Below are 21,656 nucleotides of genomic sequence, written 5' to 3' on the forward strand. Positions count from 1 at the left end.
ACACAGGGTGAGTAGCCTCAGTACATCGAACGGTAAAAGCCCGCAGAATAGGGGGACACATGGTGAGTAGCCTCAGTACATCGAACGGTAAAAAGACGCAGAATAGGGGGACGCAGGGTGAGTTGCCTCAGTACATCGAACGGTAAACCCCGCAGAATAGGGGGACACATGGTGAGTAGCCTCAGTACATCGAACGGTAAAAAGACGCAGAATAGGGAGACACAGGGTGAGAAGCCTCAGGACATCGAACGGTAAAAAGACGCAGAATAGGGGGACACAGGGTGAGGTGCCTCAGTACATCGAACGGTAAAAAGACGTAGAATAGGGGGACACAGGGTGAGGTGCCTCAGTACATCGAGTTGTAAAAGCCCGCAGAATAGGGGGACACAGGGTGAGTAGCCTCAGGACATCGAACGGTAAAAAGACGCAGAATAGGGGGACACAGGGTGAGTAGCCTCAGTACATCGAACGGTAAAAGCCCGCAGAATAGGGGGACACAGGGTGAGTAGCCTCAGGACATCGAACGGTAAAAAGACGCAGAATAGGGGGACACAGGGTGAGTTGCCTCAGTACATCGAACGGTAAATGGACGCAGAATAGGGGGACACAGGGTGAGGTGCCTCAGGACATCGAACGGTAAAAAGACGCAGAATAGGGGGACACAGGGTGAGTTGCCTCAGTACATCGAACGGTAAAAAGACGCAGAATAGGGGGACACAGGGTGAGTTGCCTCAGTACATCGAGTTGTAAAAGCCCGCAGAATAGGGGAACACAGGGTGAGTAGCCTCAGTACATCGAATGGTAAAAAGACGCAGAATAGGGAGACACAGGGTGAGTTGCCTCTGTACATCGAACGGTAAAAGCCCGCAGAATAGGGGGACACAGGGTGAGTAGCCTCAGGACATCGAACGGTAAAAAGACGCAGAATAGGGTGATACTGGGTGAGGTGCCTCAGTACATCGAACGGTAAAAGGACGCAGAATAGGGGGACACAGGATGAGGTGCCTCAGTACATCGAACGGTAAAAGCCCGCAGAATAGGGGGACACAGGGTGAGTTGCCTCAGTGCATCGAACGGTAAAAGCCCGCAGAATAGGGAGACCCAGGGTGAGTTGCCTCAGGACATCGAACGGTAAAAAGACGCAGAATAGGGGGATACAGGGTGAGTAGCCTCAGGACATCGAACGGTAAAAGGACGCAGAATAGGGGGATACAGGGTGAGGTGCCTCAGTACATCGAACGGTAAAAGGACGCAGAATAGGGGGACACAGGGTGAGTAGCCTCAGTACATCGAACGGTAAAAGGACGCAGAATAGGGGGATACAGGGTGAGGTGCCTCAGTACATCGAACGGTAAAAGCCCGCAGAATAGGGAGACACAGGGTGAGTTGCCTTTTACTCAGAAAACCCAAGAAGCAGCAGGGTGTTTACAGAGGCTGCGAATAACCATCACTTTTCATGGTTATTCAGTGTTAAACATATTTAAGTTTACATTTGTCAATCACATTCTAGTATAAAAAGTTTATGTGTTTTACGGAAGGACGCTGTGCATGCTATAGAATATGTTATACAGAAGAAAATGGCCCTTATGTAAATGGTTAACTTCATTATCTCAAATTGAATAGTCTAAAAATATATGGCAAGCGACAGATTATATATACAGTGTACAGAGTACAGTGACATAATTCTCGATATAGTAGCTAGGTGCTCATACCGTGTCGTTACAGTTTATCATTACGATGACGAGAGGATGACGTACTGGCAGCTGAAAGAAGACAACGGAGAAGGACGGATCTACGGTAAGACGAAGCCTCTAGAATGAACACTGCTGTGTGGACACAGAACATTCATGCGGTTCTAAACATGAAAGAAGACGTAGCGCATGCCATATTATACTTGTGTGTAGCCATCCATACATATAGTTTAAATGTTATACTTTCCAAGTGTCAACTTTCCCTTTAATTCGAGCAATATTCTCGCAGCTCCAACATTTCATTTTTACATTTCACAACCTTTGAGGTACAATCAAGCATTATCTTCCCACCAAGATTTCAAAGAGCGTCATACGACTCTTGCTCAGAAGTTGTTTGATCAAGGTTACAAAATAATTCATTGCCTCAGTAAAGCTTGCACAAAGTTTTATGGTAGACATGTGGAGGACATTTCCAAAATTTATGCATCGGTGACAAAGCTGATGTCCGATGCAATTCCAAATTTTTACTCGTACCATATGTTCCCGTGTTTTTCATGTAAACAATTGGCTTGCCTTTGTATGTGTTTGTGACATACATCATCACTCTTTGCTAGTGATTCATAAACACATGCTCATGATATAGTCGGAATCGATCAATCTGATTTTGGCAAAGATTTCATATGATTATGGAAATGATATTGTCGATTTTTTTCTTTATCCCATCTGTTTGTACGCCACTTTTAACATCTGTCTACTAAACAGTGCTTAGGTGAGCTATTACCTTGCGTTAATTACTTTTAGGTAGAGTTGGGTAAATATTTACAATTGACAGAGGCGCTGAAGGACGATGAAGAAGCCGCGGCATGCGCTGCCCGTAGCTACATCAACCTGGGCGAGGTCCAGGCCAAGCTGGGAAGAACAATGGGTGCCTCTGAAGCTTACTCACAGGCGAAAGACTTGGCACGCAAAGGTACTAACTAGAAAGGCCATGTCAATATAATAATTATTATGTATGTTCTATAAGTTTTAATTTACATCAAAATGTGCTCATTTATTTCAACACAATATTGAACAGAATTCCATACAACTGTTTCATCGAATTATTCCAGTTAAACAGACAGAGAATTTCTTTCCTCTTTGTTCATTCATCCATCCCGTCATCCACATCATGGGTCATATATGGGACATGTCGCTGCCGTTTGCCCTGGAGGTGTAGAAGTTTTTGTTTATCCCCGTCCTCCATACCCATATGCACCGAGTGTCAAGCCAACATAAGCCAGTGTCAAACTGACACTAGATGTCTAATGGGGATCGGATGGTGACATTGTGTCTCACCGTACCTTAAAGTCGAGTCGGGTAGCCTAGTGGTTAGAGCGTTCGCTCATCATGCCGAAGACCCGGGTTCGATTCCCGACATGGGTACAATGTGTGAAGCCCATTTCTGGTGTCCCCCGCCGTCATATTGCTGGAATATTGCTAAAAGCGGCGTAAAACCACAGTTACTCATGTTATCGGATGCGAGCATTGATGTTCATGATGTGGTTAATATTGTAAACTGCTGCTTTGATTGCTTTGATAGTATCTGTCTCAACACTCTGCTTCATGATATATTAGCAGGGGACAGGCATACCGTGATGCAGGCATGTGAAGCACTTGCAAGTGTTGCCATGAAAAACGCTGACATACTTGAAGCGAAGAAATACCTGCTGGAGGCGTTGAAATTCAGCGTGGAGGTTCCCGAGAAGGTCCCGGTGATTGGTGCAAAACAATCGGAAGACGCCCACTACAATTCTCAACGCATTGCTGAAAAACTGTCCCAACTACCATGACCATTTTCATCAGAAGGAAACCCCTAGTCAGAGAATGCCTTTAGAAGTATGGTGCCTGTTTATGTAGTTGGTTTAAAGGCAGCCTGAAACCATGGGAAGTAGTGTACTTAATGCAAGGGTGCAAGTGTTTAGGGTGTAGTTAGGCTCAGAACTTTCTAGCAACAAGATGGGTGGAAAGTCCAAAGATCCAAGGATTATAATCTGAGATTGGAACACATGATCAGCGAATTCTAGTAAAGCAACCTGCTGATCGCGTGTTTTACCCAAACTACCTGGATTAACCACCTGTGTGTTTGGTAGAGCTATTTACAGACCGTCATTATATAGCTGCCATATTGCTGTGTATGGCTTCATAACACCCACAATGATCACTCACCCCCTCCATGCTACAGTGAAGGACGGTGCTAAGACGTAAAGGGTTCATGGGCTCCAGATTTGATCATGTATAGCAGACAGGGCGTGGCATCCGTTGAAATAAATTCGTCCATTCGCTGTGAAACCGCAGTCACATCAACAACAGCTACGTGAATAGTTTTCAAAGTCTTTTTTTTAAAATTAATAATGCCATCGTATCCCAATTGCGTGGATCGATTCTCATGATGTCAATCACTGGATTGTCTGGTCCAGACTCGATTATTTACAGACCGCCGTTATATAGCTGGAATATTGCTGAGTGCGGCGTCAAAACAACAAAGAAAGAAAAGAAAGTTTTATCATTAGTCTCTGGTTCTGGAAATACGAGTTGTGGCTACCTCGTGATCCATTAATGTACGGCCGTCTAAAGGTAAATCTGCAGCCTTTTAACAAACATGTGTCAGACCCATTCTTCTAGTTATGGCTTGCTGAATGTTTTTAGTGTATTCACATATACTTGTGGCAGAAAATAGTCGTTGAAAGAAACCAAATGTATTTGTTAACAGACATGTAATTCAAATTTATTCAGAAATATAGACTGAAATGTGTTTCAATTTTTGTGAGAGGTTTACGTTTATATGTTTAATATTGACACGTAATATATCCTTTCAGCAAAAGTTCATTCTCAGAGCTTGAATAAATGGTCATTGGTTGTTGATAATTGACTGTGATATATGTGAACAGGAAACATTGTAGGACTTGTTTAATTATCGCACCTTGTTATCGACAAAGGGTTGAATTCGTGTGATGATATCCTTCTTCTCAAGGGATAAACAGATTCATGTCTGTAGTGTCCAACAGATGTGATGATGCTTCTGAATTCATGACACACTGATGTTTTTTGTAATGCATCAATCAAACCATTACGTGACTTTTGTTAAGAAATTTGTTATGTTTTGTTCATTACTATCATACAAATAAATACATAAAAATACAAAGTCAAGCTTTCGGCCTCCCGGCCTTCATCAGACATTCTGTTGGTTTAGTACTACATCATTCGAGAATCTTTTTCAACCTTTGCTGAAACTGACATGAGCTTTTTCCAATCTTGAGCTTAAAATTGATGCACATTTTAAAGTGAAATAATAGTAATACAATTCCCGCTGTACGTCTGAACTTCGTCTTGTGATTGTATATTTGAATATTAGTTGTTTGAAGAATATTAGTTCACCAAAGGGTGGTTGTTTCTTTGTTGGAATCCGTGAAAAATATGATGTTTGGTAAGTTGAATTCTTACATCTGTTGTTTTTATTAAATCCACTTCTCCAGTTCCTGCCAGATCGAGGCTACCCTGCTAAAGTCGGAAAATGTATGCAAGGCCATTTCCGATTCAGTTTAACATTAGCTGCAAGTATTGTTGTCTTTTATTCCTATTTTTACACGTCTAGTTTGGGTAGATGTAAATGTGGTGCGAGATTTTATATTCAAACCATTGGAAAGCAGTATCGGGACATCGGAACGGCACATGGTTATAAAAAGGCCAAGTTTCCAAACATATCTTATTTTCCGGTTTGGCTTCCCATTTTCTATGCAAATAAATATTACTTTTTGTGTCATTCGAAATTAATTGAATATTGAATTTCTTTCGGTATTTTTGATAGATAATATATAAAATATAAGAAATAACCGGCGTTTTATGTATTATTAGATATCGGCTACAGTTTTTTTTATTGAGCTTACAACTCACATGTACTCTAGAAAGTTAAGTTTTTAATTGATACTTATTCAGAATAGTTTGAAAGGTCAATGGTTGTCCTGATGTATCTAGAATGTCATGTATTTAACGAATTCCCTTTTTATTCAATCTTGGGTAGTAGATTACTTTGTTTTCAATTCGGATATTTTTACTGTACCAATTATTTTCGTTTTTTGAACTACTGCTAATAGTTTCCGAAGTGTTTAGACTAGCTATAAAGTCTCACCAAGCAGAAAGGATAACGCTGCAATAGTTATTTCGTACCAATGGCATAATAGCATTCATTCAATTCTGACAAGTATAGTAAAATATTATTACAGAACCAAGTTTAGGCAGATTCATAGACACAAACTGGCGTCACTTATCTCCTTTTCATTCCATTTGTTTAGACTATTATATTTTAATTTAATATATTATATTATTATATTAATTATATTAATTTTAGGAGCATTCAAACCACCATAATATGTTTTAGAGCAAACTAGCTAGTCTCTCTTTATTTTATCTGGTTTATTCCCACATATAAATCTAAAACACTTACGTTGAAAGTGTCAGATGGAAAAGATAAAAACAAGTGATTGAGTTTGGTAATGATAAGTCATTTATTATGAACAGTGTTTCTACCAAGACACTTGACTGAATTCCTTTGGAGAACACCTTAATGCATTGTCTGATCGATTTACCAACGTTAAAAGAACAGAGAAATTTCCAGTTAACTCTAGCAAAGGCTTTTCCAAAGTCAACCAATAGCAGAGGTCTTTTATTTGGTTTATTTCGTCTATTAGATTACCCTTTTCTGTTTCATCTTCTGTCTTATCTTATTAAACTTCAGTTTAAAATAGTGGTTAAGTTTACTGGTATTAAGTGTTCTTTCTTTTCCCGTTCCTTTTTTTTTTATTGTTTCACCTCTTATTTATCATACGGTTTCGAAAACTATTCGGTCATCCTTTTGATATTGTTAGGCTGTTTCTGAAATAAGATCTTTCACCCTCTTTTACATAAACGATATCCCTTAGAAAAGAATTATTAACTTTCCATAATCCTTTACCACGCTGAGCGAGAGCGTTTACGTTTTAAATAGTTGAATGTCAGCTTTCTTTCAAACTTAACATGAACACCTCTACAGTTCTTTGATGTTATTTGTATCATATCGTTCATGGTTTTATGTAAATATTTGATAAGTTGTTATAATTGTTATGTTTTATGATGGTTGTTATCTAGTAAGTGAAATACCTTTATTGTAATAAAGATTGTAGCAGAGTTATGCACACAATATACATTCCCAATGAGGTATTGCTTATAGGAAAGTGTATATGTTTTGCATATGCATAGTGGTGGAATAGTTGAGAAAGTTGAATGATTTCAGATTGCAACTAGAACAGTTAAAATAAAGAAGACAAACCTGAAAATCACTATTTTGTGTTTTTGAAACCGCACCCCACGGACGCAACATTTTAAAAAACGAGTTGTACTGTATCACAGAAATAGAATCGAGGTATACATTACATTAATAATGTAGTTGAGACTAAATTACCTCAAGTCAGCTAAAAACCATAGCATGTATTATAATACGATATATTTCCTAGAAATCAAGAGAAAATAATCCATATTGACATATACATTGAATTCACAAACAAACACTATCAAACTCACAGCATCGTGACTCTCCCATCGACAAAGTCACAAGTACAGGTCCAACGAGCGTTCGGGAAACTAGCATTACCTTCCGACTGTTCACATTGATCAAGTTGATCAAGTCCTTCCGTCCTTCCTTCCATCCTTCCGTCCGTCCGTCACATTTCGTTAACGGAGCAGAGCTTGAAAACCGTACCCTATTTCTTCACCAAACTTGGCACATAGATAGGTCTAGTGGTGAACTGGTGCCTTTTGACAGTTTGGGATTTTAAAAAATATATTTTTCGAGTTTCCATGGCAACGACTTTGACTAAGACTCAAAATGGCGGTAGTCCTCGTTTCCGGAGCAAATCTTGAAAACCGTACCATATTTCTTCACCAAACTTAGCACATAGATAGGTCTAGTGGTGAACTGGTGCCTTTTGATAGTTTGGGATTTAATTTTTTAATTTTTCTTTTAGTTTCCATTTCAACGACTTTGATTTAGACTGAAAATGGTGGTAGTCCTCGTTTCCGGAGCAGAGCTTGAAAAACGTACCATATTTCTTCACCAAACTTGGCACATAGATAGGTCTAGTGGTGAACTGGTGCCTTTTGACAGTTTGGGATTTAAAAAGATATATTTTTTGAGTTTCCATAGCAACGACTTTGACTAAGACTCAAAATGGCGGTAGTCCTCGTTTCCGGAGCAAATCTTGAAAACCGTACCATATTTCTCCCCTAAACTTGGCACATAGATAGGTCTAGTGGTGAACTGGTGCCTTTTGATAGTTTGAGATTTAAAAAAATAATATTTTTTGACTTTCCATAGCAACGACTTTGATTAAGACTGAAAATGGTGGTAGTCCTCGTTTCCGGAGCAGATCTTGAAAACCGTACCATATTTCTTCACCAAACTTAGCACATAGATAGGTCTATCGTTGAAATGGTGCCTTTTGATAGTTTGGGATTTTATTTTTTTATTTTTTTTTAGTTTCCATTTCAACGACTTTGAGTTAGACTGAAAATGGTGGTAGTCCTCGTTTCCGGAGCAGAGCTTGAAAAAAGTACCATATTTCTTCACCAAACCTGGCACATAGATAGGTCTAGTGGTGAACTGGTGCCTTTTGATAGTTTGGGATTTAAAAAAATATATTTTTTGAGTTTCCATAGCAACGATTTTGACATAGACTTAAAATGGTGGCAGTCCTCGTTTCCGGAGCAGATCTTGAAAACCGTACCATATTTCTTCACCAAACTTAGCACATAGATATATCTAGTGGTGAACTAGTGCCTTTTGATAGTTTGGGTTTTTTAAAGAAATTATTTATCGAGTTTCCATGGCAACGACTTTGACTTAGACTGAAAATGGCGGTAGTCCTCGTTTCCGGATCAGATCTCGAAAACCGTACCATATTTCTTCACCAAACTTGGCACATAGATAGGTCTAGTTTTTGGTAATTAGGCCATATACAAAAAGGCCCAGTGAAAACAGTTCACAGGAGCTAATGCATTGCACACAGACGGACATGTCATATTGGCGGGGGATATGAGTATTTCATGCTTGTTTATGAAAGTTTCTCATTGAAATATCATTGCATTTTTCTGAGGTATCTCGTTTTTCAGATCAGTCTGTATCAAAATTGATAAACGCCGGTTCCAGCTACTCGAACTCTGGTCCACAGATTGTTTGTTTCATGGATCATGTTTTCAAAGTCTTTTCTGTGTTTTCTTCTGGTTCTTCAGCGATACCGTAGAACAGTAGATTCGTCTTCCGATCGTGGATATCTATCATTACGACCTTTGTTTATTTGTTTATTTGTTTATTCGTTTGTTTGTTTGTTGTTTGTTTATTTGTTGTTTAACGCCGCACTCAGCGATACTCCAGCTATATGACGGCGGTCTGGATATAATCGAGTCTGGACCAGACAGTCCAGTGATAAGACATCATGAGCATCAATCTCCGCAATTGGGATACGATGACATTCATCGAACAAGTCAGTGGGCCTGACCACCCGATTACGTTAGTCGTCTCTTACGACAAGCATTGCGGCCTTTTACGGTCAAGCATGGGTTGCTGAAAGACCTATTTTACCCCGGATCTTCACGGGTCCAAAATTTGAAGTGCAAGGAAGGTTCCGGTATCTGAACAGATGAGGCTCGAAAAAGATCCTTTTTTTATTTCCAATATGAAATACCTTCAAAACAAAAAGGCTTGTAATATTCAAACCAAAGAAATCGTTGGTTACAATGGTAGAACATTATAAGGTACAATTAAAGGTTATGTTAGACAGATGTTGAAAAGCGAAACAGTGAACAGGTTTAGTATGATCAGGGTGATTTTCAGAAGATACATAATTACTGCAGTGGTGTTCCCGTAAATGTGGGCCGCCTTTTCAGCTCTGTACTGATAAATCACATAGAACCCGCACATCGTCCACGTCATCCTGAAAGGAAAGCAGTGCAATATACAATATTCCCATGAAAATTTTAAATATTTAAAGATTTGGGATTTTATAAAAAGGAGAAATTGTCCGCCAAAATTCTGGAAAAAATTAAGCATGATTCAGATTTTTGAAAAGAAATGCCAGAAAAATAAATGTAGCTGAAAAAATATCTAAGCTCGATTCAAAATCCCAAAATCATTTATGAAGCATATACGTAAGGGCTTTTATTATTAGATTAAAGATGTTTTAAGAAAATTGGTCGTACAGTTTAACCTCGCTTACTCGAAGTCAAATCGATATTTCTTTTGAAACAACATCCAACTCGTAAGGAAGCCGTGTGCAAGTAGTATTTGTATTGTTGGTTGATTGCGTGTCATCGTACTTTGGCGGCTTTGGACGTGGCTCATCATATCAATCACTGGCCTGACTCAGACAAGATTATCAACAGGCAATCGTGATGTAGCTGGAACATTGCTGACTGCATTAACCAAAAACAAAGAGAAAAAAAGAAACATTCTTGACGGCCCAAATGTTTTCTCTGGGCATTCCGCTTATATCAAACTCTGGACAACTCGATAGTCTTCGTGTTAACGAGGTTTTACTGTTTATATCTGGGGCGGTCGGGTAGCCCCTGTGGTTCGATTCCCGACATTGGTACAATGTGTGAAGCCCCTTTCTGGTGTCCCCCGCCGTGATATTGCTGGAATATTGCTAAAAGCGGCGTAAAACCATAATCACTCACTCACTGTTTATATCTATTGTAATAGGGGTTTACCTGACTAAAAGTTTGGACCAAACGGTGTCACAAAGTATGCGTAGGCTTCATAGGTGGCAAACCCAGTCATCTGCACGCCGAAAGTGCACGTTGGTGAGCTGCTCTTGATCTCCGTCAGTGTGTTGTTGACTGGTATGGTTGTCACGGAGAACTCTCGCGAACCAGCTTGGAACGACGTCCACGTGGCCTTGACCCCGATGTCGGGGACGCATTTCGATTCCGTGATGATAGTGGCATTGAGGTTGAAATGTCTTCCTGCCGCCTGGATGTCGGGGATGACGTACTCTGACGCGTATTCAGTGATGGGAGGGACAAGGGAGCCGAACACGTCATATCCCTGGTCGTTGCCAGCAATCTGGGATACCAGGATAGATTTGGTAGCCGAAATGAAAACGTTGTCGTCGGTTGCATGGTCTTCTTGGTGAACCTGTTTTTCATTAAGTACAAATGACGTGGTTGTTTTTCCAAATATAGCAACATTGGTGTCATTATGTGCTGCAACAATACGAATATTGTACTTGTCCATGTTAATGACCTGAGGTACGATATATTCACGTCCCCATTGCGATAGCGGTCGTACCTGATTCAGCACGTGATCGCCATGGACTCCCGGATAAAGAAGTATCACTCCGCCGGTATATAAAGCTACCGGTTTACTACTTTTAATGCGTGTACCTCCGAGGGTACAATACACTCCCCTCCCAGACTCAAGAGACGCCACTTGGTATACGTCTCGGGCATTAAGTACTTTAGTCTCTCCGTTTCCGAAAGAGGGACAGTTAGATTTAATGTCAACAGTGACCGACGTGTTATTCTCTATAGCAACCACCCCAAGCATGGCGTTGTTTGGCACCGATGGAATGATATACTCGGACAACATATCCAGTGATGTCGTGGGAAGGATGTTAAAGGCTGATGCTGCTCCGACATCACTGTCTCTGCTGCTCAGACCGTACAGCTGAACAACCTCGGTACACTGGACGAAGATGGCCCTCTTCTGGACGTACATGCCGAGACTGTAGAATTTCCCGCCAGGCAGATCAAACTGTGTGAAGGCGTCCTTCGTGTGGTTGAGTGTGACTTGGTGGACCTTCCCATCGTCGTCGGTGACGGAGCAGCTGCCCCCTGACTGACTTCGAAAATACAGGTGCCCCGTCACAGACCTGCCATACATGCTCACATAGTTTGGAAAGAAAGCTACCGTAAATGTCTTGCCTTCATAATTGAGCCTTCCTGAAATGATGAAAAATATATGAAGCATGTGGTTGTCTATGCATTACAACCAGCGCTGCAGATAACTAACGCTTTTCACTTAATTGGCTATTGGAATTCTTTTACTTCGATAGAATCCGTTGTTGGATAGGTCTGGTACCAAGTATCACACAAGTTCCAGTATATAGAACAAGAAGACGAAGACATCTACATGTATTTCCCTCCGCCAATTTCCAGTCTTAAAGACAAGGATATGTGCAATCAAATGTGACATTGTAAATTATCAGTTTGTCCACCTGCTTGTGGAAGAGGTTGAATACAAGAGCTACTGTATAACATTTCCAAACCTTTGCACAAGTATCTGCTTTAATAAGACTGTAATGAAAAACAAAGGTTCATCTTCCAGTATGTGACGGCTGAGACTATTTTGTGTCATTGAGTACTGAACTGCACAAATTCACTCATTTAGATATCATGAATTGTATTGTACAGCATTGTTATACAGGCAGGTATTGCTGCAGCCCTACCCTTTACGGGTAGTTACCAGAGTAAGGTACACTCAACAGATAAGGTACAAAAGTTGTGAGCATGCTGACCCCTAAAAACCTGGTGAATTCTATTACAACTACTATGAATCCTTTTATAGCTTTGATTGTTGCGGCGTCTCCTTGTTCGCCATTTAAATGAAATAAGAAAATAAACATCAAATAATAATCTCCGGAAATGAAACCCACATCTTTCACTCAGTTCTGAGACAAAGCCCAAATTTATTAAATTATATGAAAGAAATAAAAAATTCGGAGGAATCATAAATAGCAAAAGACACATCTTCACTATATGGTCAATGTATGGACGAAGTTTCATAAAGATATCTTTAATAGCTTTCGAGTCGGACATGAAACCCACTGCTTCGATTTCAGTTCAGAGCTTATGTCCACATTTCAAAAATGTATACAAAGTGATTTTAAAATGCAAGGGAAACCTAAATAGCTAAAGGCACATCTACATCATATGGTGAATGTGTGTACGTGATTTTGTAAAGTTATCTCATATGGTTTCCGAGTTCTTCTCCGGAAACGAAATGTGACGGAGGAACGGACAGACGGAAACCGTTTCTATATCCCCCGCCAACTTCGTTAGGGCTGGGCATAATAATCAATGTCTACGTTTCACAATGATTTTATGGTACACCTAAAACTTGGGTTTTACGCCCATCATTACTCTATTTCATTTTGTCATTGTGTGTCACCTCTCTGTGCTCGCTAAGTCCGAAGTGATGCATATTTCCAGTATCTATGTACACCGTTGTTCTTTGCCGAAACCCACGAGCAAGGGTAAGGTGCCGCCAAACCAAGAATCTGGCATCTTTAGGGGAAGTAACTCTCCATAGCTTATTGCGGCGGCTCAGACGACTGGGCCGACAACGCCCTCCCGGTTACTTCAAATTCAAGCCTATGTACAAGTAAATTAAACACGATAGTTGTTACCTCAAAGTAATCTTTAAATTTAATTGATCCAGGCTTGTTTCCTTTACAAATATTTTACCAGTTCAAAAGCTCCATGACATATGTGAAAGATTACACATGTAACGTTTCCTACCTTCAACCTGTAGCAGTACGAGGGCGAAGATGGTATAGCAAATAAACATACTGAAGCTTCTACTACGCGCACCTGGCACACTATCTACTGCTGTATTACCTACTAAGTGGTCATTTGAGAAGTTGCATATGTTCGTCCTATATGTTGTACTTTGCCATATGACACACGTCCCGTGGACGTCGGATTTAGTCTTATCACAATACACTTGCTCCTTGCTCCAGTATAGTGTTGCGGGCATAAATGATCTCTCTACCAACTTGGGTGTCGTGATCGGAATACTGTACTTAACTCAAACATAGTTGTTGGTTTTTTTTGCGATTGTATAATTTTTGTTTTGGGATGCTTTGTTTCTCTAACTTTTTAATGTCTTGTTTTGTGCTTTTGCTATTGTGGGGTGGGGAAGGGATGTTATTCCTTCATATTAATGTATCTAATCTCTGTGACATTAGTAATGTTGAGCACGGTTTTTAAGATATATTTAACAAAGATATCTGCAACAACAATAGGACTGTACCTACTGTTAATGTTATGTAGTGTGTTTAATGTTTAACGCCACACTCAATTTTCCAACCAAATGGCGGTTGTCCATAAATAATCGAGCCTGGACCTGACAATACAGTTGTTGACATCACGTACATCAATCTACGCAATCAAGATACAATGTACGATGACATGCATCAAATAAGGCAGCGAGCCTTGCCACCCAAACCTGTTATTCGCCTCTTCCGACAAGCATGGGTCGCTGAGGAGAAATTTAACCCGGATCTTCATGGGTTAGTGTGTAGTGGACACCAAACTGGGTCATTCGATCATACCTAGTTTATTGAAATAGTATTGATTATCATATACCTAGAGTCTGTAATGTATGTCCTAGTACGACGGTAGCACTGTGGCACGAGGCGAGCCCCCGCCGCACGCAACCATGTGATTAAGCGTTACAACGAGGTGAGTTGGTTATACAGTTTGTGCCTGTCATGCAGGGCTAAAGAAAGGATATGGGATAGTTACGAGATAAATCGCAAAGAACAATGAAGAACGAAGCGTGGTTTATTTCATGATAAAACACTGTTCTATCATGACGTAATTTCTGAAGATTCGAACATGCGCTCGCAACTTAATTACTCGTATATTGGACGTGGTTATTTTTTAGAGGGAAGTGTCTAGTGGTTGTTCCCCATAGATGTAGCTAGGCAACACAGATAAACGCAAGGGCCGAACAATCGCATCAAAAAGAGGGAGAGATATAACAATCGCTATTGGGAGAAAACGTAGAGACAATCTACGTATGTTTTGTAAAACTGTACGGGAATCACCCATCCGTGCATGAAATGGACTTGTCCGACATTGCCGAAGTCGGATACTATTGAGGGAGTCATCATTTGCTAAATACGGGTATATATTAGCTTGTAATTCTATTATGACCTTTAAAGGTCTATACGTAATGTTGACGTTTCACATAAGAAATAAACAACTCGTGCTCTCTGTTTATAGTAAAAAAAAAAGCGGCGCCCACATGGTTTATTCTGCCTGCAGTGTTTTATTGTATGATAAACAACTCCCAATCATCGTTTATTTCTTAATTAGAAGGGTACAACGTAACAGATATATAGTTATACAACGGTTAGATAGAATGCTATTCAAAATGTACTGACAAATGTCCCCATTGCAGAATGATCTCGGTTCACATAACGGTCCCAGAAGACACTGTCTTGCAGTTTGTATTACCACGCTGTCAGCCCGCAGTACAAAGACAGGCTATTGGACCACTGTGTTATCTCTGTGGTCATGACTGTGGTCGTCGAAAGACAACATATGAGCTGAGAGTGCATTAAAAGGCCGTGTAGATTGTACTGTAGGCAGGTAAGGGCATTTGATCAAGTGTTTCCCATGTCCTGTCGACACCGTGTCCTAGTTATTTGAAGGTTATGTTAGATATAACGCTCATAGTTATATTGAATAGACGTATGACACAGTAACAACAGAATGCAGTTTTATGCATGTTCATTCATGAGTACTGCATACAGGATCTGCGTCGCCTCCTATTGTTGATGTAATTCAAACTGCAACGTCTTCAACGCCATCAACGCCAACGCCATGCCGCTACTGACAAATACACGCGCTGAGAAAGTGAGACGATTATGTAAGCAGGGGAGTGAAATGGAGGGCCCCGGGCAGATCAGACTGTTTGAAGAAGCACTGACTGAAGCAGAACACCTTGGCACAAACAGAGAGAAAAATGTATGTATATGCCGCCTCAACCTTGCTACAGCATACGTACACACTGCTGATAGAATCCAGACAGGTATAGACATGTTGAGTGACATGACAACCACGGCTGAGAAACATCACCCCGTCATCCTTTCAGACATTTATTATTACAAAGCAGTGGGGATGATGCGTGTGAAGGGGGATCGAGTCCTTTCACGCACAGAGTCAGATGGTATCCTACATGCCCTGTACCAAGCTAAGCAGTATGATGACGACAGTGGGTCGGATACATGTCTGAAGCAATACATCTTAACAGCACTTTTGCGTTTCGAACGCAGAGACAGTGAGCGTTGTGAACTTCTGAAAGAAAAGATTCTCGCGTACAAACAGGACAGGGATTCAGAGGACGTGGACTCTGTACTGCAGATGGTGTATGAGATGATGAACCTGTTGCTGAAACGTGACCCAAAGGAGGCTAAAGAGGAAGGACGGCGTTGTCTGGCCGTTATTCCCGAGGATGATTCCAGTTGTAAGTATATAGCTTATTTTCATTACAGTTACACCCCGTTAGTCCAAGAGCATTGCTTTCTGGATGATTTGAGCATACATGTTTTGAACATACATATTAATGTGTGTAGGTGTGTGTGTGTGTGTGTGTGTGTGTGGGGGGGGGGGGGGGGGGGGGGGGGGGTATTGTTTAACCCGGAACATTGGTAACCCGGGCGATGTCCTATGAACAATCAGTTAGAAGCAGTTAAGAGTAACACTATTCGAGATATCCAGCTTCCAAATATATAAAATATCTTTTTATGAAATCAAACAACACTGTATACATGTCATCTATGAGGCTCAGTGGTTTAATCTTGGACAACGTAAGCAGCAAACATCACGCTTCCACGGTTCCTTCTTTATGAATATAGGTACCAGTATCTCCACGACAACCTGGTGTGACCTTGGACTTGTCTACACTCAAATACAAGAATATAGAAACGCTGTGAAGTACTTCGAAAGGTCCCATGGTAAACTTCAGGAGGCTGACTCGTTTGCGGAGATGCCACAGCAATGTCTGCAGATGCGCCACAACATAGCAGCCGTGTATCTTCTTCAGAAAGATTTCACAGCAGCAGTCAGTACATACGCAGGTACAAATACATTCCATATCAGTCGAATGAGTTCAGAACGCAACTATTATGATGAAATTAATATGTTCACAAAAGATGACCAATTTAACATTAAGTGTGAAATTATTGCTTCTGCGCTTTCCAATGTCACAGGCGAAGATGGAAAGAAAAGCCTTGATGATCTCCGGAAGGAGATCCAGGACAAGGACCTACTGTCCCATGCCTACCTTAACCTGGCGTTCGCGTATCTGCGACAACGGTTCCCAGAGAATGACGCTCTGGGGCAGGAGGAAGCCCTTCAGCTTGCCTACACAAACTACAAGACTGCTCTGGACATACAGATTGAAACTGGTCAGTAAAGTACCGTTTGAGCCATTGAGTAATGCTCGGATTTGTAATACACTACCATTCAATACGCCTCATGCCCGATGCTGTATGAATAGAGATTGGTTCTTCAATAATATAATATCACACAATCCATGCTACATACACATACACGCATTGGGGCGGTCGGGTAGCCTAGTGGTTAAAGCGTTCGCTCGTTACGCTGAAGACCCGGGCTCGATTCCCGACATGGGTACAATGTGTGAAGCCCATTTCTGGTGTCCCCCGCCGTGATATTGCTTGAATATTGCTAAAAGCGGCGTAAAACCAAACTCATTCACTCACATACACGCATCACATCCCGGATTATTATGGTGTATGTTGTTGTTGGTCTGTACAACTCTCAGGCATCTCATCGCTGTATATTCAGTACATACAGAATACTAAACGAGCTCCCGTGTAATACCAATTTTATGAAACGAGTGAATAGTTGTGGTATCTGACGAGCGAAAGCGAGTCAGATACCACAACTATTCACGAGTTTCATAAAATTAGTTTTACACGGGAGCGAGTTTAGTATTTTATTTATTACTTGCCATTTATAACGTTTTTAGAATTATCCTCTCGAGTGTGAATAGGCTGACACCTACACGATCCACGGCATAATCCGATTGAGTTGAGTAATACTTCAAACACGTCAAAACTTGAAACGTATGAATTTAATACCATACAACGGTCCACCTTTAGAATTTTCAGGCGTCCGTTCCACAAAATTATCGTAGCGTTAAGGTTATCGCAACTCACATACTTTAACTTCGACCAACGACTGTCGTTGCGCTACAGTAGGATCGCCTTGTGGAACGGGGCCTTGCACCTCAAAGTTTACAATCACGTCACAATACCCGATGACGTAATTTGTGGAATTTTGTTGCAAGTTCCTTCGGCGAAACAATGCCATGTGACGTCAGCCTAGCAACAAGGTTGCTGGGGTCATCGAGTGTGCATAAGCTCCTCTCAGTGATCCATTATCTCCACACACAATGTCTTTGAATAAGCCAAGGTATGTTGAGAGCTTTCAATATTTGTTCGTGAAACGTGTTCCGAGAGTACATAAGCACGCGTTTTGGTATTACACAATGTGTAATACAGCTGTATGTTTATTAAACGGGTGATCTTTTCACGGGCAAGTAATAAATTCCTAATATTACCCTTGGCGTGTCAGCACCGTGTACGTATATGTGGCCTTGGGGTTTCATTAAAATTGGTGTCTATGACTTCAGTCACTTTGGAATGTCTTCCTACTTTAAGCTGGAACCACGATATAACCGAAAATCTGTCCATATGGATCTTAAACTTAACTCACTCGCTCACCGGCATTATTATTGTTAATATTATTATCCTCATCATCAATTTACAACTGTTTCGTTCCCGTGGGGCAGGAGACATGGAAGGGGCACACACGTCCCTGGAGGGTCTAGCAGCCACTGTACTCACGATGGAGAGGTCGGTGAAGACGCTGGAGTGGATGAAGCTGGATCTAGGACTGATGGACTACCAGGCTGAACAACTGAAGGCAAATATCGGGAAGATAGTGAAAGAACTCGCCGCCATGAAAAGTGACCATGACGAACTTGTAAAAGAGAAAGAGATTTCTATAAAGACAGATCATGGCCAAACACATTCTGTTAAGGGGAAACATAAGCGCGATGAAAAGATAAGTGGTTCTAAAACTCTTAATAAGACAAATGACGCTAAAACTTCTATTAAAAAAGCAGAATCGAGTTCAGCTGCTAAGAATGACAATTTTAAATCAGCTGGCAAGAATGATGCCGAATCTAAATCAGCTGGCATTGAGCCCGAATCCCATTCAACTGGTAAGAAAGACGATTCACAAAACGCCGACAGTGGAAATAAATCCCACAAGAGTGTGAAAGATAAAAAACCTGCCCGTGAAGAATTACCAGCATGACAACCGCAATGATAGTGATGACTGCAGTGTAACATTGCAACAAGAGCTGGTTCAAGAACATTGTTTATTGATTTCTTTCTGATTATGTTACAACTGTGTGATGTATAGACTGTTATAGAGAAGAGAAATATTAAATTAAATGTTACCAATTTCTCTACTGTGGTTTGATAATGCCCCGTGTTAGGTACACATCTACCAATAACATTCGATCCCATTTGCGTGGATCGACGCTCATGATGTCAATCCTTGAACTGTCTGATTCAGACTCGATTATTTACAGACCGCCGTCATATAGCTGGAATATCGCGTTAAAGAATAAACAAACAAAAACAACAACAACATGCCGTGTTTTGTGTTTCGTCCATAAAACAACTTCAAGCAAATTACATATACAATCATATCACAGAAACATATTTGAGTATATACGCTTTGGAAACATTTACGTACAGCTCGTACGTACGGTTGATACTATGCCTCTTTTCATCTTGATCATATTTTGACCAAATATTTTGTTGAAAGTGTTCTTTCAATGTGATAGGCATGTGAGAGCGAGGTTTAATATCCAGGTGTATTGGTGTTGTCCAGAAGCTGGGTTGTCAGATAATTGAATCAGGTAGATATGGTGTAGAAATAGGGCTCGGTGGATCAATCATTACTGCTTAGAGTACACCAGTCGTGAGACCGGGATTGCAACTACTGGTGGTAGTTGTATATGAAGGTCAAAGATAAGTGGCTGTTCACTTGTATAGTAAATTAATATATATTATTAAATGCTGTATTATTTGACGACTGTATACTGATTCTTGAGAGAATCCTCGCGTTTTATGCCGCTTTGAAGAGTATTCAGCTATATCGCGATGTCTCAGTTTGACGTCGGAGGAAAGCCCCACCTTATGAAACCACGGACCACGGGTATCCGGAAAAGAATTATGATCATGGTGAATCTTTTATGCGCCCCAGTCTGCTGGAAGGCGGTAACCATCCAATCATCTTTTTCGGAGGCTCTTCCTACGTCAATGGGAACTGGGGCCTATCCTGCAGCCGAATCCATCGAAGTATCCTGAGGTCTACATGATTGCATACTAATATTGTCGTCATATTTGCAATCAGTGACCAGCATAGTCCCCGACATGAACACCTCGACGGTAACGTTTGTCTGTTGTTGAAAGGCGCATTCAGCAATATTCCAGCCACGTGACGGCTGTCTGTAAATAATCGAGTCTGGACCAGACAATCCAGCGATAAGACATCATGAGCATCGATCCACGCAATTTGGGACACGATGAGATGCATCAACCAAGTCAGCGAGCCTCTTACGACAAGCATAGTCGCCTTGCACGGCAAGCATGGGTTGCTGAAGACCTATTCTACCCCGGATCTTTCAGCGCCATACACGAACACGTGGAATTCACCGAAGAGATAATCTTGTATGACCTGTCGTTACGTTGTGCTTTGTGAAATGCCGTGATGCAGCAAAAATAGTCAGTGAGTTGGGTTTAAAGCCGCTTTTAACACTATTCCAGTTATATCACGGCGTGGCACCCTAATGTGAAACGAAAGCCCGAAGTGATGCAGGTCTCACACGTTCACCACTTTGATGAAACCCACGAGCACGGGTATGGTGCTGCCAAACCTAGAAACATAATCGGGGCGAACCGGGATTCGAAAACGCGATCATAGGTTTCTGGCGCGCCGAAGAAACTCCGTAACACTTCCGTAACACTACGCCTTCGACGATCAGGGCCCGACAAAAACATAAATCGTATCTGCACACGCTAATAATGTGGAGCAAGTTTGCTCGCTAACAGTTAACACAAACGCCAATAAAAACAGGTTGTTTTGCTACTAAGAGTATTAACTAAGCGTAAGGAATGTGTTAGTGAGCTACTGAAACTTGTCAATACAGCCCGGTCGACTCACTAAACTGACATTACAGTTCACTACTTCGTCCATAGTCATTAAAGAATCATGAATGCACATGTGACTTTCTATTCTGTATGACTCAAATGTCTATCTTCAAACTCCTTACGTTGAATGCAGAAGCACGAGTGAAAGCCATAAACACCCATGTATCTCATCGCTCTTACCCGTATTCATAGTCAAGAAAAGCAATACCTGCGCCTCGTGGGCACGTGGAATAAATGACATGCTATGCAATATTCGCAAGAAATATATTGAATAGCCAAGAGCCTTCGGTATACCTAATAAACAACGCTTAACTCCCAACGTTGACAATGGCCATAAATATATCAGCGTTTTCTTTTGTTGGTTGTAAATAGAGTGTGTTTAAACATCGAATGTATATAAACTCACACATACATCAACAGTGGATCATGGTCAAGTGTTTGTTGCTGCCTGAAGGTATTCGGTGGGAGAACGTGCAGTCATGAATACTCAGATATACCAGAATATGTTTCATCTAGTACGCCCATGACACTTATGTTACCTGTGAATGGGTTCCTTATGAATTATAATGTACACGTTCAGAATGATCGTTTTTGTTTTGTTTGTTTGTTGTTTAACGCCGCATTCAGCAGTGTTCCAGCTATATGATGGCGGTCTGTAAAAAATAATCAAATCTGGACCATACATTCCAGTGATTGATATCATGAAACATCGATCCACGCAATTGGGGATACAATGACATGCATTAACCAAGTCAGCGAGCCTGACCACCCGATCCCGTTAGTCGCCTCTTACGACAAGCATAATCACCTTTTACGGCAACATGGTTTGCTGAAGACCTATTCTACCCCG

General features: G+C 41.0%; 3 protein-coding genes across 7 annotated transcripts in view; 2 read left to right on the plus strand and 1 right to left on the minus strand.

Moving 5' to 3' along the window:
* LOC124115800 overlaps window positions 1–3,377 on the plus strand; it is a 38,552-nt gene extending 35,175 nt beyond the window's left edge. For 2 of the 3 annotated variants that reach the window (XM_048392855.1, XM_048392862.1), the window contains exon 7: window positions 1,726–2,055. In XM_048392855.1, coding sequence (XP_048248812.1) covers window positions 1,726–1,820 — 95 coding nt within the window. In that variant the 3' untranslated portion in view covers window positions 1,821–2,055. Of the gene's footprint in view, window positions 1–1,725; window positions 2,056–2,537; window positions 2,662–3,305 lie in introns of those variants that run through there. The other variant, XR_007220000.1, reaches the window with a different exon arrangement.
* A 6,032-nt stretch (window positions 3,378–9,409) lies between these two features.
* LOC124115799 (IgGFc-binding protein-like) overlaps window positions 9,410–21,656 on the minus strand; it is a 28,240-nt gene continuing 15,993 nt past the window's right edge. The window contains exons 1-3 of one of the 2 annotated variants that reach the window (XM_046476921.2): window positions 13,278–13,399; window positions 10,467–11,699; window positions 9,410–9,691 (exon numbers count right to left, since the gene is read on the minus strand). In XM_046476921.2, coding sequence (XP_046332877.2) covers window positions 10,471–11,699; window positions 13,278–13,326 — 1,278 coding nt within the window. In that variant the 5' untranslated portion in view covers window positions 13,327–13,399 and the 3' untranslated portion in view covers window positions 9,410–9,691; window positions 10,467–10,470. Of the gene's footprint in view, window positions 9,692–10,466; window positions 11,700–13,277; window positions 13,400–21,656 lie in introns of those variants that run through there. The other variant, XM_046476922.2, reaches the window with a different exon arrangement.
* LOC124115797 lies at window positions 13,884–19,213 on the plus strand. Of its 2 annotated transcripts, none has more exons than XM_046476918.2 (5): window positions 13,884–14,222; window positions 14,947–16,014; window positions 16,406–16,627; window positions 16,760–16,957; window positions 18,370–19,213. In XM_046476918.2, exons 2-5 carry the CDS (start codon window positions 15,372–15,374, stop codon window positions 18,897–18,899), a joined length of 1,593 nt encoding a protein of 530 aa, XP_046332874.1. In that variant the 5' UTR covers window positions 13,884–14,222; window positions 14,947–15,371; the 3' UTR covers window positions 18,900–19,213. The 2 variants fall into 2 exon arrangements, with proteins under 2 accessions (XP_046332874.1, XP_046332876.1); XM_046476920.2 differs by having other exon boundaries at window positions 15,302–16,014.

The sequence above is a fragment of the Haliotis rufescens genome, unplaced genomic scaffold, assembly GCF_023055435.1.
Source record: "Haliotis rufescens isolate VD_foot unplaced genomic scaffold, xgHalRufe1.0.p SCAF_1, whole genome shotgun sequence".
Classification (NCBI taxonomy): domain Eukaryota; kingdom Metazoa; phylum Mollusca; class Gastropoda; order Lepetellida; family Haliotidae; genus Haliotis; species Haliotis rufescens.